Source organism: Protopterus annectens, chromosome 7.part0 (genome assembly GCF_019279795.1).
Source record: "Protopterus annectens isolate FY-2018-M chromosome 7.part0, PAN1.0, whole genome shotgun sequence".
NCBI lineage: Eukaryota > Metazoa > Chordata > Ceratodontiformes > Protopteridae > Protopterus > Protopterus annectens.
The window spans coordinates 304,477,028-304,492,330 of NC_056739.1; the positions used below are offsets into that span (position 1 = coordinate 304,477,028).

At 39.2% G+C, this 15,303-nt stretch overlaps 1 protein-coding gene across 3 annotated transcripts in view; it reads right to left on the reverse strand.

The window, feature by feature from the left end:
- SLC45A3 (solute carrier family 45 member 3) overlaps positions 1 to 15,303 on the reverse strand; it is an 895,193-nt gene that overhangs the window by 28,373 nt on the left and 851,517 nt on the right. For all 3 annotated transcript variants that reach the window (XM_044076827.1, XM_044076826.1, XM_044076828.1), the window contains one exon: positions 13,439 to 14,263. In XM_044076827.1, the coding sequence (XP_043932762.1) occupies positions 13,439 to 14,263 (825 nt within the window). The remainder of the gene's footprint in view (positions 1 to 13,438; positions 14,264 to 15,303) is intronic.

Consider the following 15,303-nt stretch of genomic DNA (forward strand, 5'->3'; position numbering starts at 1 on the left):
CCTAGGGAATGCAGCATTATTTTTCTCTGGGTACCACCTGCCCTGTAAATATCCACAGCACTAATGTAATGTATTTTCTCTTCAATACTGCACTGCGCAGCACAGTTCCACACAAGCTACATGCAAAGCAGTTCCTCCAACTAGGCTGAGGTGTACAGCACTACAGTACTTTAGCGGTAACATAACTAGATGGTGCTTGCACCACCAGATAAAAACCTACACAGATGTATCTCTGAATTATAGCTGTCTACCTGTGAGTGGCCACAGACATTACCAGCTCTCCTTTCCATGCATCATCAGCTGTTTAATGTGATACACTAATTAACTATCTAGCCCTGATTCCTCCACATAGCCCAAGATACACAAGCAGGGGTGAAAGTCAAACCCTATGACTACACTTTTCTGGATATGATTATCTGTAACAATGTAAATGACACTAGTTTTGAATTTGATAAGCATTTACAATAATAAAGAGAGGTGGTCCAAATAGTTTCACAAATTAATTTTCCATTTCACACAGAACAGTGAATCTGTTTGAGCTGGGCACCACAATTCATGTGAAAGTCTAGGAGGATGAGAGCAAAGCCAATGTTTAACAGATGTTCTACTCTCAGAGGTAGTAAGGGTGGGTCGGGGAAACATAATCATATACCTGTTTATGTCACAATGTAACTGTATTACATGCAATGGCTGACATCATACTACCAGGCATCTAAAGCACTAATATGCCAAAGTCAGTAGGGAAAAGAGGTGAGAGAAAATGGACATATCAGGATAGTCTTAGCAAATGTGATCAGACTGGCTAGTACTTCAACTCCAGGGAAGTCACAGATGAAATAAGAGTCTGGATAAAGCTAGCAGCAGTCTTGTAACAAACCTTAGCCATACAGAACTGGGTAGACAGTGGAGAATATATAATCAAGTAGACTACAGACGGAGAAAATGGAATAGAAACATTCCTTTTGAGGTCTGAGATGTAAAATCTGTATAGATAATAGGGACACGCTTCCTGACTAGGTGGCACAATGCAAAAAGTCATGTAAGAATGGCAGGATGATAGGTTTACTGCATGCAGATTCTGTGAAAAGCAAAGTCAGTGATGCTTTGTAGCTAAAAGTAGTTGTGACACACACTTTACCAAGCAATCACATTTCAAGAACTCTCCAAAAATTTGTACTAAAGCCCTAATAGTTTCCAGTGCAATTTTTCCAACTGTCTGCTAGTTATTAGGACTTCCATTATCTTGATGGCTCATTCATTCATTTTTGGTTATGAACCAGTCATGAAAGGTGATCATATAGACACCCAACAGGATTTTTGCTTTTTCTCTAATCTGCAGTCTCCAAAGTGGACTAGTGGATGTGCATTTCCTGACATACAGATACTGGCTACATTTAGAAAATATTGTTTGGTGGATGAACAATGTCCAAAGCCTTCCTATGTACCTGTTGCAACTTCTGTCCTCCTCCACAGTCAGAGGTCCAGCAGACTGGGCTGTCTCCGTCCTACCCAGTATGGTGAGCAGGGTCAGCCACTTAATCCCAACCTCTCAGACCAGCTTTTCCAGTAATCTGCTCTGCAACTGGCAATTTATCCACATGTGCCCACATCCAGCTAGAAATAGAGCTAGGCCATACCAATGTAAGGGTAATATTATCTGTACATCAAACCTATAAATCATTATTTCATTTACTGCAGTGAACTTGGCTAGGACAATTAATAAACAAATATGTACACACTGTACCACATCTGAAATGCACCTTCTGTTATAGTATTTTACATGATGAGGACATGTTAGTTATACAGCAGGTGCTGCTATTTCTACTGCAGCTTTTAGGAAGTGACCACTACAGAGACAATCTTATACACAGCAAAGCAATCATTAATTGATAGAAACAGCAGCATTCTATGATGTATTTGATCCATGAGCAGCCTGACTACATGAAAAGTGCACACTGTATGTCAACAGCACTAGTGTGAAACAAGTTGTTTAACTATGTAGCTTATCATTGTAGGATAACACTTACAGCAAACAGGCAAACAAGAAGACATTATGTCTCCTTTTGCTGGCACTGAGGATGCATGTATTTTAGCAGGCATTTATTCAACTAATACAGAATGTAGAAAGAGAAGTGTTGACAGAATATGTCCAAGATCAATACAACTTTACTACCATACCTCTCAACCTGGAAACATCAAAATTCTGGACAAAGGCCCATGAAAAGTAGGTACAACTGTCCAAAAATTGGGGTGCAGATTAACATAAATTTGCATACATAATAACTTAACTCCACCCACTTCAGTGGAATTGTGGAATACCAACATGAAGATTGAAAGCACAAAGTAATATTCCTTTAGGGCTTTTTGGGCTAGGCACAAACTGTTAAAAACCTGGAAACAAGCAAACAAACTGCTTTGACCAGGACCTCTTGTTGTACCAGTTTGTTTGCTTGTTTCCAGGTTTTTAACAGTTTGTTCTCCATGGCTTCTGATCTTGTGCCTAGCCCAAAAAGCCCTAAAGGAATATTACTTTGTGCTTTGGGCTTTGCTTTGACCAGGACCTCTTGTTGTACCAGTTTGTTTGCTTGTTTCCAGGTTTTTAACAGTTTGTTCTCCATGGCTTCTGATCTTGTGCCTAGCCCAAAAAGGCCCTAAAGGAATATTACTTTGTGCTTTGGGCTTTGCTTTGACCAGGACCTCTTGTTGTACCAGTGTGTTTGCTTGTTTCCAGGTTTTTAACAGTTTGTTCTCCATGGCTTCTGATCTTGTGCCTAGCCCAAAAGCCCTAAAGGAATATTACTTTGTGCTTTGGGCTTTGCTTTGACCAGGACCTCTTGTTGTACCAGTTTGTTTGCTTGTTTCCAGGTTTTTAACAGTTTGTTCTCCATGGCTTCTGATCTTGTGCCTAGCCCAAAAAGCCCTAAAGGAATATTACTTTGTGCTTTGGGCTTTGCTTTGACCAGGACCTCTTGTTGTACCAGTTTGTTTGCTTGTTTCCAGGTTTTTAACAGTTTGTTCTCCATGGCTTCTGATCTTGTGCCTAGCCCAAAAAGCCCTAAAGGAATATTACTTTGTGCTTTGGGCTTTGCTTTGACCAGGACCTCATGTTGTACCAGTTTGTTTGCTTGTTTCCAGGTTTTTAACAGTTTGTTCTCCATGGCTTCTGATCTTGTGCCTAGCCCAAAAAGCCCTAAAGGAATATTACTTTGTGCTTTGGGCTTTGCTTTGACCAGGACCTCTTGTTGTACTAACATGAAGATTGAAGTCACTAAATAATATCTGAATTTCAGACTTCATTTCCCTCAGAAAACTCATAATAATGCAAAACCCGTTTTCTGGCAACTGCCTGAGTTTACAGCAACAATGTTTAAAATTCTTCCCTATTTTGGGCCTTTTTCATAGTCCCACCATTATTTTTGGCTTTTCCAGATTTATTGCTCTGAGAGATCGAGAGGTGTTTTGCCAACTTTCCTACAAATACCACAGAAAACCATAATATTACTGCAACTGAAACTCTTAATAAACAGCCGTAACTCCTAAGCAGTGGATTTTTTTTATTTTGGTAACTCACAGCTGCAGCAGCCAAGGGAGGAGCAGAAGATGCATATTTACATGCTGATTCAACAAAACCAACCTTCTCGAACAGGTTTAAAAAAATGTGATTTGTTTGTTATTTCAGTCAGTATTCAAATGTAGATGGATAGAAACAACATCACTTATTAAACAAAGCCAGACATGAGAAACTGTTCAGTTGCATTTTTGTGATAGACTCCCGAGTGCCAGGGTTCGCTTCCCACTGTATTAGTTTGTCTTGTTCTTTTGGTTTTCTGATAGAACTTTACATCTTCATAGTTAAGGGCTTTTCCTATAAAGAAAGGCAGAAAGCAAATGCATTTGTCCCTGTGATAAAAGCACGCTAGGAAAAAGGGATGAGATGGAGGTTATTATATCTAATCCAATCCTCTTCAGAATCTATGCACATGGACATACACTCAAAAAACCAAAACACCATTAAAATGCATTAACTGCCTGCTGTCATCTCTTTAAAATTATTACTAAAGTAGAACTTCCTTTTTCAGTTAGATTACTATTACATTGTGCAGTTCGTTGATGTTTTAATTTAGCCCTTAACTTACTCAACAATCACTATTATTGATTCCTCTCCAGTCAACTGTCCAAGGTTTTGCAACTTGGAAGACATGATGATGACCCAATTTCCAAAATCATTCCATTAGTTTTCTTCCTGTCCCTCTACCCACGTACAGGTTTTGATTGAGGTCTTAAAAAATTCATGTTCCACATTGAAAGGGCTTGTCACAGTAATGTTTTTAACTGATATCCTTTTTTTTCATTTTTTTAAATTTCCCGCCCCAGTCTCTGAAACCGACAGGCAGTCAGCACTGCCTAACAAGGCTGATGTAATCACGCATGCTCCTGCACGTTGATGACATTGCAAGACACATTGGCGATGAGTGATGACATCAGCCATTACTTAAAAATAGTAAATAAACATAAAAAAAAATCGGGAATTAAAGAGGCCATTCTGAAATTCGTGGCATCCCATTATTTTGCCCTCAAAAACGGTAAATACTGAGGAATTCAGCAAGGTTGAGAGGTATGTACTGCAAGACAAGCTAACAAAACTGAGTCATTTAGAAATGGTTCCATACCAAGAAGACAGCATATTCTTTTACCTTTTTGTTTTTATTTAGTAAGTTTTCTCTCATTTGATAAGCTTTTTATTCAGCCATATATTGGCCACTTAAGCCATTAATAGGATCTATAATAATCTAAAGTATCTCATCATAACCTACATATAGGGATCATCCTCCACCTTTAGAAAATAAGGCCTGCTAATCATTATAAATCATAAAGGATAATTAATCACGGGTCAACATCTTGTCCACGACTCTGTGACAGTGGCCATGTGGTGACCATCACGCCAGCCAGAGAGAGAAAAATAACTCCCTTTTAATGTCTTCCAAGGTGTCAGCATGCACTGATGTGGACACTATGTCTGTCTGAATCACCACAGGGTATTTATAATGTATACCTTCAAGTCACATTTCCAACTTCAGATATCACCTACACTCATGTGTACTTTCCCTGCCTCTCCTGCAGAGAAGGAAAGCAGTACCTGCAATGCTCAAACCTTACCTGTGCCAACCACTTCTCTGTGTCAAAAGTCCATTTAAAAACATGGCCAAGTGAATTATAGCAGATCCAAATGTTAAATGACTGGCCATCTAAGATGGTGTGTATCTATCTGCTCATCCACGACTGCACTTCTGACCAGCTAAGATGGACAATCTCTAGGTGGCGTACATCTGTCCAGCCAATATGGTGCACCTCAGCTACAAATTTGAATGAGTCTTTATAACTTAATAAAAATAACCTGTAAGTGTCAAGACCTGGCACATTGTTTCCCAGAATACTTTGAGAAACCCAAGTAACACATCCCAGTCTGCAGTGTCACTTGTTAGAAAGACTTATCCTAAGAAGAGAAAGATCCAGTGCGGTGAAAGGCAAATATAAAAACAATGCAATCATAAGCAGCGCTACTACGGGTTTCACATAAAATCCCTAAAACCTTGCCAAGATGTAGAAACTGTACAATTATAGTCCACCAGCATATATGCCCTGCACTCAACACAAAGCTGTTATGCAGATTTTATATCTATAAAATATACTTGGGAAAGCTTATTCTATGAATTGAAGCTAACATCACAGCATACCCCTAAACTTCTTAGAACAAGAAATCTGGACAGAGCAAAAATAAATGGGGTAAAGGCCCCAAATCAGGAACAATTTTTAATTATTGCTGTTATAAACTTAGAAAGTTACTAGAATAACACGTTTTGCATTACAATTTATTTATTTATTTATTGACATTTGTTTACCGGAAAAGTCCAGCTGGGCCACAAAGAACCCATTTTCAGTGGAGGCCTGGGAAGAAATACTTCAAGTACAAAAACATTTCAAGTAGAACAAAGTAAAATAATTAGTAGTTATAGATATGGGCTTTCACTTAATAGGAACTACTTAAAATACAGTAAAACAGTAGCATAAAAATAACAAAAAGATTATCTACTTAGGATAATTATAGAATATTATACATAACATATAGTATCTATGCTAGTTATGGCATAAATAATTTATGGTAGACATAAGTAGGAAAAGAAATAAGTAGCTTATAGTTGAGAAAAGAAAGGAAGGGAAAGTAGCAGATTGAATATGGATGAAGAGAAGTGGAATAACAGAAAGATAAAACTCAAGTGGACGAGATAAATAAAGTTAAGAATAAGGTAGAGGAGGAGAGAGGAAAGACTAAGAGGGAAAAGTAAGGTGATAAAGGAAGACAGAGCTTATAGTAGAAAAGGTAGAAAAGAAAGAAGGTGAAGGGGTGTTGAAATGGCTAGAAACTAGCCTGGAGATAAGCAAGAGCATATCCAAGATTTAGGTAGGTGCTCCTTAACTGCATGCTTGATGGATGTGTGAATGTGGTTAGCTCTTAAGGATAAGGGGAGGGAGTTCCAGACTTTAGCTATACAGCAAGAATATAGATTTTGTCCAAATGATTTCATTGGACGGTTTTGTTGTAGAACTGTTTATTTTCTGACCCAAGAGATTTGCTTGGAAAGTAGGAGTAGAAGATAGTATTTAAGGGTGGACAGGCCATGAGCCTATGAATGATTTTATGTGCTGTGGTTAGCTGGATTAAGGTAAAGTAAAGTGGAAGTTCAAGCCAATTAAGTTTATGAAGAGCTATGCAGAGATGTGAGCAGTATTTTGCACTGGTGGCAAATTTTGTTGTAGCAAGATTCGAGTTTTGATTTTATGCAGGTTTGTAGAGTGTTGAAAAGTGGAGCTCCATATAAGAGAGAGAAAGGAAGGTAGGTAGCAGCTAGAGTGCTTTTAGTGAGAGTGTCTAGGATGTTTTTGTGATGAAAGACAGTTCCCAGTTTCAGGTGAGTTTTCTTAATGTTATTATGTATCTGCAGGTCAAACAAAGTATTCATCAATGATGACCCTTGTAGTTTTGTGTGAGAGACATGCTCTATTATGGTGTTGTTCAGAGAGAGAACAGTAAATTAGTTTTTATGTAGCGAGTATGTTTTGGGGGTGAAGAGCATAAGTTTAGATTTAGTGGGACTCAAAAGTACAGGATTATTAGAAAGCCAGGTCTCAATGGAAGTGAATGCAGTTGGGGTAGTTTGTTGAAGATGTGGCATGGAATCAGATGAACAGATGACTGTGGCATCATGGGTAATTTGTTGAAGATGTGGCATGGAATTAGATGAACAGATGACTGTGGCATCATGGGTAATTTGTTAAGGATGTAGCATGGAATTAGATGAACAGATGACTGTGGAATCATCAACATTCTGTATTAGTGTACTCTGTTGGGAAGCACGATATAGGTCATTAGTAAATATGTTGAATAAGAGGGGGCCAAGAATAGATCCTTAAGGAACTCCAGCTGACATGCTTTGAAAATCAGAAAAGGAGTGTAGCCATCTGACTGACTGCTGTCTATTAGAGAGATAACTGGAAAACCAACTGATGGTAGAAGGGGATATTTATTTATTTATTTACATTTGTTAATAAATAAATCAAGTTTTTTTAATAAGGATAATCCAAGGTTTGTGAAATTTGGTATTAGCAGATAATGAGGAACAGTATCAAAAGCCTTAGACAGGTCAAGGAACAAAGAAGATACAAGTTAACCTGGGCCACAATTTTGACTTCCTATGTCAGTGAAAGATAATAAGGCTGTATTAGTACTGTGTATAGGTCTAAACCCATGCTGTGTAGGAGTGAATAGCTGATTGTCTAGGGGTTAGTGGAGTAGTTGCGAATGGATGCATTTTTCAAGAAGTTTAAAGAGAGATGACAAGGGCAATGGGTCGATAGTTGGATAATTTGATGGAGCTGCCTCTTTTATGTAATGGTATAATGAAGGATTTTTTCCAGAGATTTGGGACACACGATTCTAAAACAGATCTTTTGATAAGAATGGATATAGGATATGCAATGGCATCAGCTGCCATCTTAAGATATTCTACAGGTAGGTAGTCAGGAGAGTTAGTGTCAGTGTTCAGTTTGAGGAAGAGCTTCTTATCTGTGCTAGTAAGAACAGGCTGTAGAGGAAAAAGTTGGTGAGGTAGAGGAAGCAGTGGAGTGGGAGAGTAAACATGAGTCAAGAGGGGATGGAGAAGGCAAGGAGCTATTCCAGGTGGAATATGACACTGGTGAGCCATATGTGATGTTTGGAAGCACTGAAATGTTTGAGGCAATATTTTGCATGCATTGAATCAAACGGTTGTTAAAGATGTTAGCTATTTGCGTGTTGGTTTTGTCTGGAAGGGGGTTAGGGTTATTTTTTTTTACCAGAATTGAGAACAGATGAAAGAGATGACCAGAACTTATGGGGGTTATGTTTATTAGTGGATAGTAATGTGTAATGATGGTCTCTTTTGTCTTTTGTTACTGCTTTTTTAGTCAGATTACGGAGATGCCTGTAGTTATTTAAATCTGAGGGTTATTTAGAAATGTGCCATCATTTCAAGAGCTTATTTCTAGATTTGATAAGGTCTTTAGTTGTTGGTGGTCTTTCGGCTTTTCCTGGTTAGGGGTCACCACAGCAGAACTCCGGTCCGCTAATGATTGGCAGCAGATTTTTATGGTGCCGAGATGCCAGCTCAATGCCCAACCTTCAATAAAGGCATGCCCATTCACACATGTCTTTCAGAACGCCACTCGACCGCGGGGAGGACATGCAAACTCCACACAGAAGGCACTCCCCCACACTCCAGCTGAGAATCGAACAGGAGAACCTCTTGCTGTGAGGCAATAAGGTATTTAGTAGTTTTGGATAATCAAGGTGCAGAGTTACAGTTAATCCTTTTCCTATGTGGTGGTGCTAGCCTGTTTAGGATGCCAAGGAAAGTGGAATTGAAGTGACTGACTGCAATATCTAGAGGAAGAATTTTAAGGCTGGACCAGTTAATGCTTTTTAAAATTTCAATTAGAGAATGTTGGTTAAAGTTAGAGATGGTACGAATAGTTTTGTACTGATGGTCTTTTAGACAATTCTAATGGCATAAGCAGGGAGGTGATTGCTTAATGTATCAGGGAGGGTCCCAGCATTGGAGAATTTAGTGGGGTCAGAAACTAATATCCAGTCAAATATGGAACCCTGGTTGTTTTTACTAGAGAATCTGGTGGGGGTGGTAACGAGTTGGGCAAAATTACAAAGGTTAATGCTTAAGCTAGGTAAATTACAAGAAAGGTTCTGCCAATTGATATTGACATCTCCTAGTATGACAGTTTCATTGTGTCTGGTATTAGACATCCAGGTTAGTATGGCCTCGAGGATAAGGATGTTTGGACCTGGTGGAACATATATAACTGTAAGGCATATTCATTTGGAGTTATTTATTTTTAGGAATGTGATAAGGATTTCTGCTCTGTGACATGGAGGAATGGATATAGTATGAGTAGTAATGTTAAGAGAGCTATGATAAAAGAAGGCAATTCCTCCAGCTTTTTATGGCTCCTGTCTGATCTAATAAGATTATAACTGGGAGGGAGTATTTCTGTATCACTAATGGTAGGTTTAAGCCAGGTCTTTGTGGCAGCCAGGATGTCAGGAGTGTGCTGTAACAACCATATATGGAAATTTTGTTACAGATGCTTTGAAAATGAAGAGTAGATATTCTGAGAGATTTGGAGTTAAGAGTTGTAAAGGAAGGTGAGTAAGAATTGTGGCTAGGGAGAATGGGTTGGGGTGAATATCACCACTAAGGATAAGATCTGAGTAGGTGATGTTAAGTATTGCTCTGGAGCTGGTACATTTTATTTGGCAAAAATAAATCTTAGGTAGGTTTGTGTTCTAGTATGGAGTATACAATGATTCTTAAAGAGGAGAGAGTTATTGACAAACAGGCTTGGTGATATAATAGAGTAGCTTTGTGAAAGGGGTGGGCTATGTGCAGATTGTGTAGGGGAGCATATGTAGGAAGTAATGGAGTGAGGGAATAGAGATGTAGGGTATGTTAGAAGTAGAAGTAACACTGTTAATGGGAAGTGGAGGTAGATATAATGGGTCTATATTAAAACCCCAAAAGATCTAAAACGCAAATGTATGTACATCAACACATAAAGGTCGATGTACATACACAGCGAAACACGTAAACGGCGAAAATCAAAATACCAAATGTGTTTTATCAGCAAAACGCACCACACAGGTAAGTACAAAATAAAAAAAAAAACATTAACATGCTTATGCAGGGGGGCAAGCCACCCTGCACCCCCCCACACCACCCTTCTTAAATATACCAACTCCGAGACCACACTACAGTGGGGAAAAGGATATATTTCCTTATACCCATCACCGCGCTGCTGGCTAGGAAACACATTCGGCATTTTGATTTTCATCATTTACGTATTTCGCTGTGTATGTACATCGACCTTTATGTGTCGATGTACATACATTCGCATTTTAGATCTTTAGGGTTTCTAATAGGTAACCAGATATAAGGCAATGTTGAAAACATGATGTTGTGTGTGTACAACAGAAATGTGATAAAGACTAGGGTAGTTAGAAGCAAAAGAACAGGGAATGAGAAACAGAGGGTTATGGGGAGTATGTTAGGATGGCTGAGAGTTAAAGGTAGAGTTAATAAGTGAAGTCTTTAAATGGTACAGGAAGGAAGAGGTGTGGTTACAGGGAGCATCTTAAAGGTATAAATGTTGAGGTAGAGGGGTTGGGTGGGAATAGGGGGTAGGATAGGGGAATGGAGTGAGCCAGAGTGAGTGAGGGTGAACGGAGCAGGCAGACCCGAAGTAGCGAAGAACAATAGAAACAATCAGGTAAGTACAGGATTATAGTGTTGCAAGAAATTATAAACTAAAATCCAGAGAGTAGAAAGGTAGACAGCAATAGAGAAAATGTAAAGCTATAGAGCTGAAAGTGTGCTCGGTGGAGTATTAGCAGCCAAAAACAGACAGTTTTCTAATATAATAACATGACAGCCATATCATACTGGATATTTAGCAGAAAGAGTTCAAGAAAAGAAGCGCAAAGATATTTTATCTAAAGAGCAAAGAGAAAGAAAGAAGAGGGAGGGATATAAATGGGTAAGCTAAGTAAAGAACAGCTGAAAAATCACCATAAGACGAGACATGAGGAAAACATAGATATTTAATGAATAATGGCTCAGTCTTCACAAAGAAAAGCAAAGGGAAGGAGGCATGCTAGAAGGGAGGGAGGAGGGTTAAGATGGGGAAAACAATGGACAGACACCAGAATAGACAGGGAGGAGGCTCAGAGAGAACTGTTTGTACTTAAGGAGGATAAAGACAAGGACCAGATGGGCTGCCTCCCAGTGTCCTCAGTAATCTGGCAAATGTGTGTTTTCAGACCCTCTAATGGTGATCTGTAGGTACTACAGGATTGACAAAGGACTGGAGAACAGCAGCTATGGTATCCTTGTACAGCAGGCAGGGGAAGCATTAAAAATGTGGGGAACTGCAGGCTTGTTAACTTACAAAGCATGGTTGGAGAAATCATGAACACAATCCTGATGGGAAGGCTGGCAGCATTTCTATAGGACAGCAACCAAAAAGGGTTCATGGCCAAAAGGCAGAGCCAGTCAAACCTAATTCTGTTTTATGACTCGACTACAGTTAGTAAAACCTAATTCTGTTTGATGACTCAGCTACAATTAGTTAAACCTAATTCTGTTTGATGACTCAGCTACAATTAGTTAAACCTAATTCTGTTTGATGACTCAGCTACAATTAGTTAAACCCAATTCTGTTTGATGACTCAGCTACAATTAGTTAAACCTAATTCTGTTTGATGACTCAGCTACAATTAGTTAAACCTAATTCTGTTTGACGACTCAGCTACAATTAGTTAAACCTAATTCTGTTTGACGACTCAGCTACAATTAGTTAAACCTAATTCTGTTTGACGACTCAGCTACAATTAGTTAAACCTAATTCTGTTTGACGACTCAGCTACAATTAGTTAAACCTAATTCTGTTTGATGACTCAGCTACAATTAGTTAAACTTAATTCTGTTTGATGACTCAGCTACAATTAGTTAAACCTAATTCTGTTTGATGACTCAGCTACAATTAGTTAAACCTAATTCTGTTTGATGACTCGACTACAGGAGGACTTGACAGGCAGACATCAGTATACATAGTCTACCTGGACATCAACAAAGACTTTGGCTCGGTTCCAAAGGAGGATGATAGGAAAACTGAAGGGGCTGAGGGCAGGGCTAAGATTATGGACTAGGAAAGATGCATGGCTGAATGGTAGAACAGAAAGAATAATGGTGAGAGACAAAATGTCAAGAATTAGAAAGTGACAAATGGACTTCCACAGATGTATGTCCCTGTTCCTGTAGTCTGCAAGGGGTTTATGATGACACAAAGATTAGTACAGCAGTGGAGGGTGACAGGAAACATCTAGTGATGGAGTTAGAGAGGCTGAACATTAAACAGAACAATGGTAGCTGAGGTTCCCTTCAAACAATTAAAGAGTATGATACGTAGACCACATCAACCCAGGTGTGAAGTATCAGCTAGAAGGAGTGGAACGGATAGCAACAGTACAGGAGAAGGATTTCACCTGGATTGGAACACCAAGAACACAATGAGAGTGCAGTCACACATGCAAACAGAATGTTATGCTGTATTCTAAAGTGGGTTAGATTCCAAAAGCAAAGAGGTAATGCTTCAACTCTACAGGGCTTTAGTCAAAGTACACCTGCAGTTCTAAGGCTATATAAGGAAAACAACTTCACGCTGCTAGAAGGAATTCAGACAAAGGCTATCATAATGATTTGTGGAATGTAAAGAAAAGAAAATATGACCAGAAGCTGCAAGAATAAGAACTGTTCACAATGGAAGCCAGATCAGCTCTTAATCTCTCCCAGTCCTCATACTGTTGGACCTGGTCAAACAGTACCAACAAAGCAGTATATGTGATGGAAGCTGGTCACATACATTGCATACCCTTTCCTCTTTGTCACCTCATTACTTTGTACTATGGTTCTGGATATACATATACCAACTCACTTCAGATGCACTCAGCAGCACACTGCAATGTTCATTCAGACATTAGCACTAAGAAGTACTCTTTATAAGGTCTGCAGACCTGCCACCAGCAGTACTTCTGTATCATCCAGCACCAAGCTAATCTGCCAGCTGCATTCCTGAACTCAGGTCACTAGCAGACAACTACACTGCTTCACAATAGTAATGCTCAGCTTTCTGCACATCTTGTACCTGCATTGCAATTATAACTAGGTGGGAAGATTAATTTACTAGATATAACTGACAAATGGTGTTTGCACTAGTTTCGACACCTTGGGCAATGATGGAATGGCCACACCTGAAAAAAATGCATCCTGCTTACCTTCATCATAACGCAGCCTAGCTTCAGAGCCAGGCTCAGAGCTGGGTACACCTTGATATAAGCCTTCTCCAATAAAGTCTGTGTAGAATAGTATAAGTGTCATAACAGCCATCCAGCTACAAAGCTCAGCCACAAACAACTGCCGTATCACTTTGGGTACGCGGTAGAAGATGTTCTTCAGTCTAGTAAATAAAGTGCAACAATCCCTTGGGGAACAAAATACTCGTTTAAAATATAGAAGAAAGTTTGAGAATGAGGAGTAACAACCCATACGCAAGCTGGGCCTTAACTGTTCCCTTATTACAGGGTCTTGAAGAACTTCAGTCTGAACGACAACCTGTTCTGAGACAAAAACCGTGGCAAGGACACAGCACAGGAAAATGATGATGAGGAGCGTGAAGAGACACTCCTCTTGTCCACCCAGGTAAGAAGATAAGAAACTTTTATTCCAGTTGATTGCTGGAAGGAGGTAGCCAACACAGCCTCCAAAGCTGACCATTAATGAGTACATGGCGAAAGCCTGCCTACAGTTTTCTGCATCATGAAAAAGATCTGAGAGGAGAGCTTCCAGTGGAGTGAAGCAAACCTGCCCACAAAAGTCCAGGAAACATATGCCCAGTATGAGGAAGGCTATTTTGATGGAATGGCGGTCATCAAAAAAAACTGCAGATAGTCGACCAGCATGGGGTATTATAAAAAGTCCAATGAGGACCCCAAGGCACAAAGTCCAGATAAAGGGCCGGCGTCTCCCAAAACTGCTTGTCCATCGATCGCTGAGTGATCCAATCAGAGGTACAAAGATGAGCCCTAAAACAGCTCCAATACCTGTTGAAAAATAAATAATTTGATCAGAACAAAGTATGTACTGTAAAACCAAGATAAAATAAGCCTAATGACAAACTGAGGTAAGCCAGCAGTGTTCAGTCTTTCAATGTCTATGAGCCACTTTTATAACAACTCCAGCTTCTTGTTCATATTATCATTATCACTGCAACATCTGTAATTACATCACCCCAAACAATTTCAGTCTGTAAGGCCTTGGAACTCATACTCTGCTTTTTTTGTTTTAATAATAATAATAATAATAATAATAATAATAATAATAATAATAACAACAACAACACACTATGATCAAGTTAGAAAATCAAACCATACTGGCTGAAACACCACTCTTCATCTATGAATTAATGATTTCATTTTTAATTACGCAACACAAGAGCAGCAGGCATATTTATGAGCGATCAGTACCACTTACTGAACAAATGCAAAACAGCCATTTAAATTTCTCCACTAATGTTATCAGTATGGGGTGATCATTTACTGGGTTGTTTGTGAAATCATTGCCCATTTAAATAAAACAAAGTTATCTGAACAATCAAACTAGTTTTTAAATTTTAGATATGTCTCACAAACTTTACAAATTATCAACTTTGGAAGTGAAACTTTTCACTCAAATATTGCAATGAGGACACAATTTAGTGGTTAAGATCCATTTATTTTAAGGATCATCTATTCAACAGATCATTCTTAGGTGCACTGGTTCATAAGTATATACGAAGCTAATGACTACCTGTTTTTTACTTCAAGCCCAGCCGCCCAGTCCAGCCCAATTGTGTGTCTATGTGTCACGGGCGTTTATTAGGAGGAGTATGTTAGTAAGGGAGCTTCAGAAGGTTATGTTTGGGTGGAGGGTATGTTCGTTTGGACATAGTTACTGTCTGATTTTGCCTTTCAGAGACGTGGCGCCATACCCAAGGCGACTTTCTGATTTCCCATCCATTGGTCAAGTTTACACAAATAGGGTTAGGGATGGGCTTTGTTTCACATGGATGGGGAGCCTGTTTCAGTGCATGGGGATCCTCTGA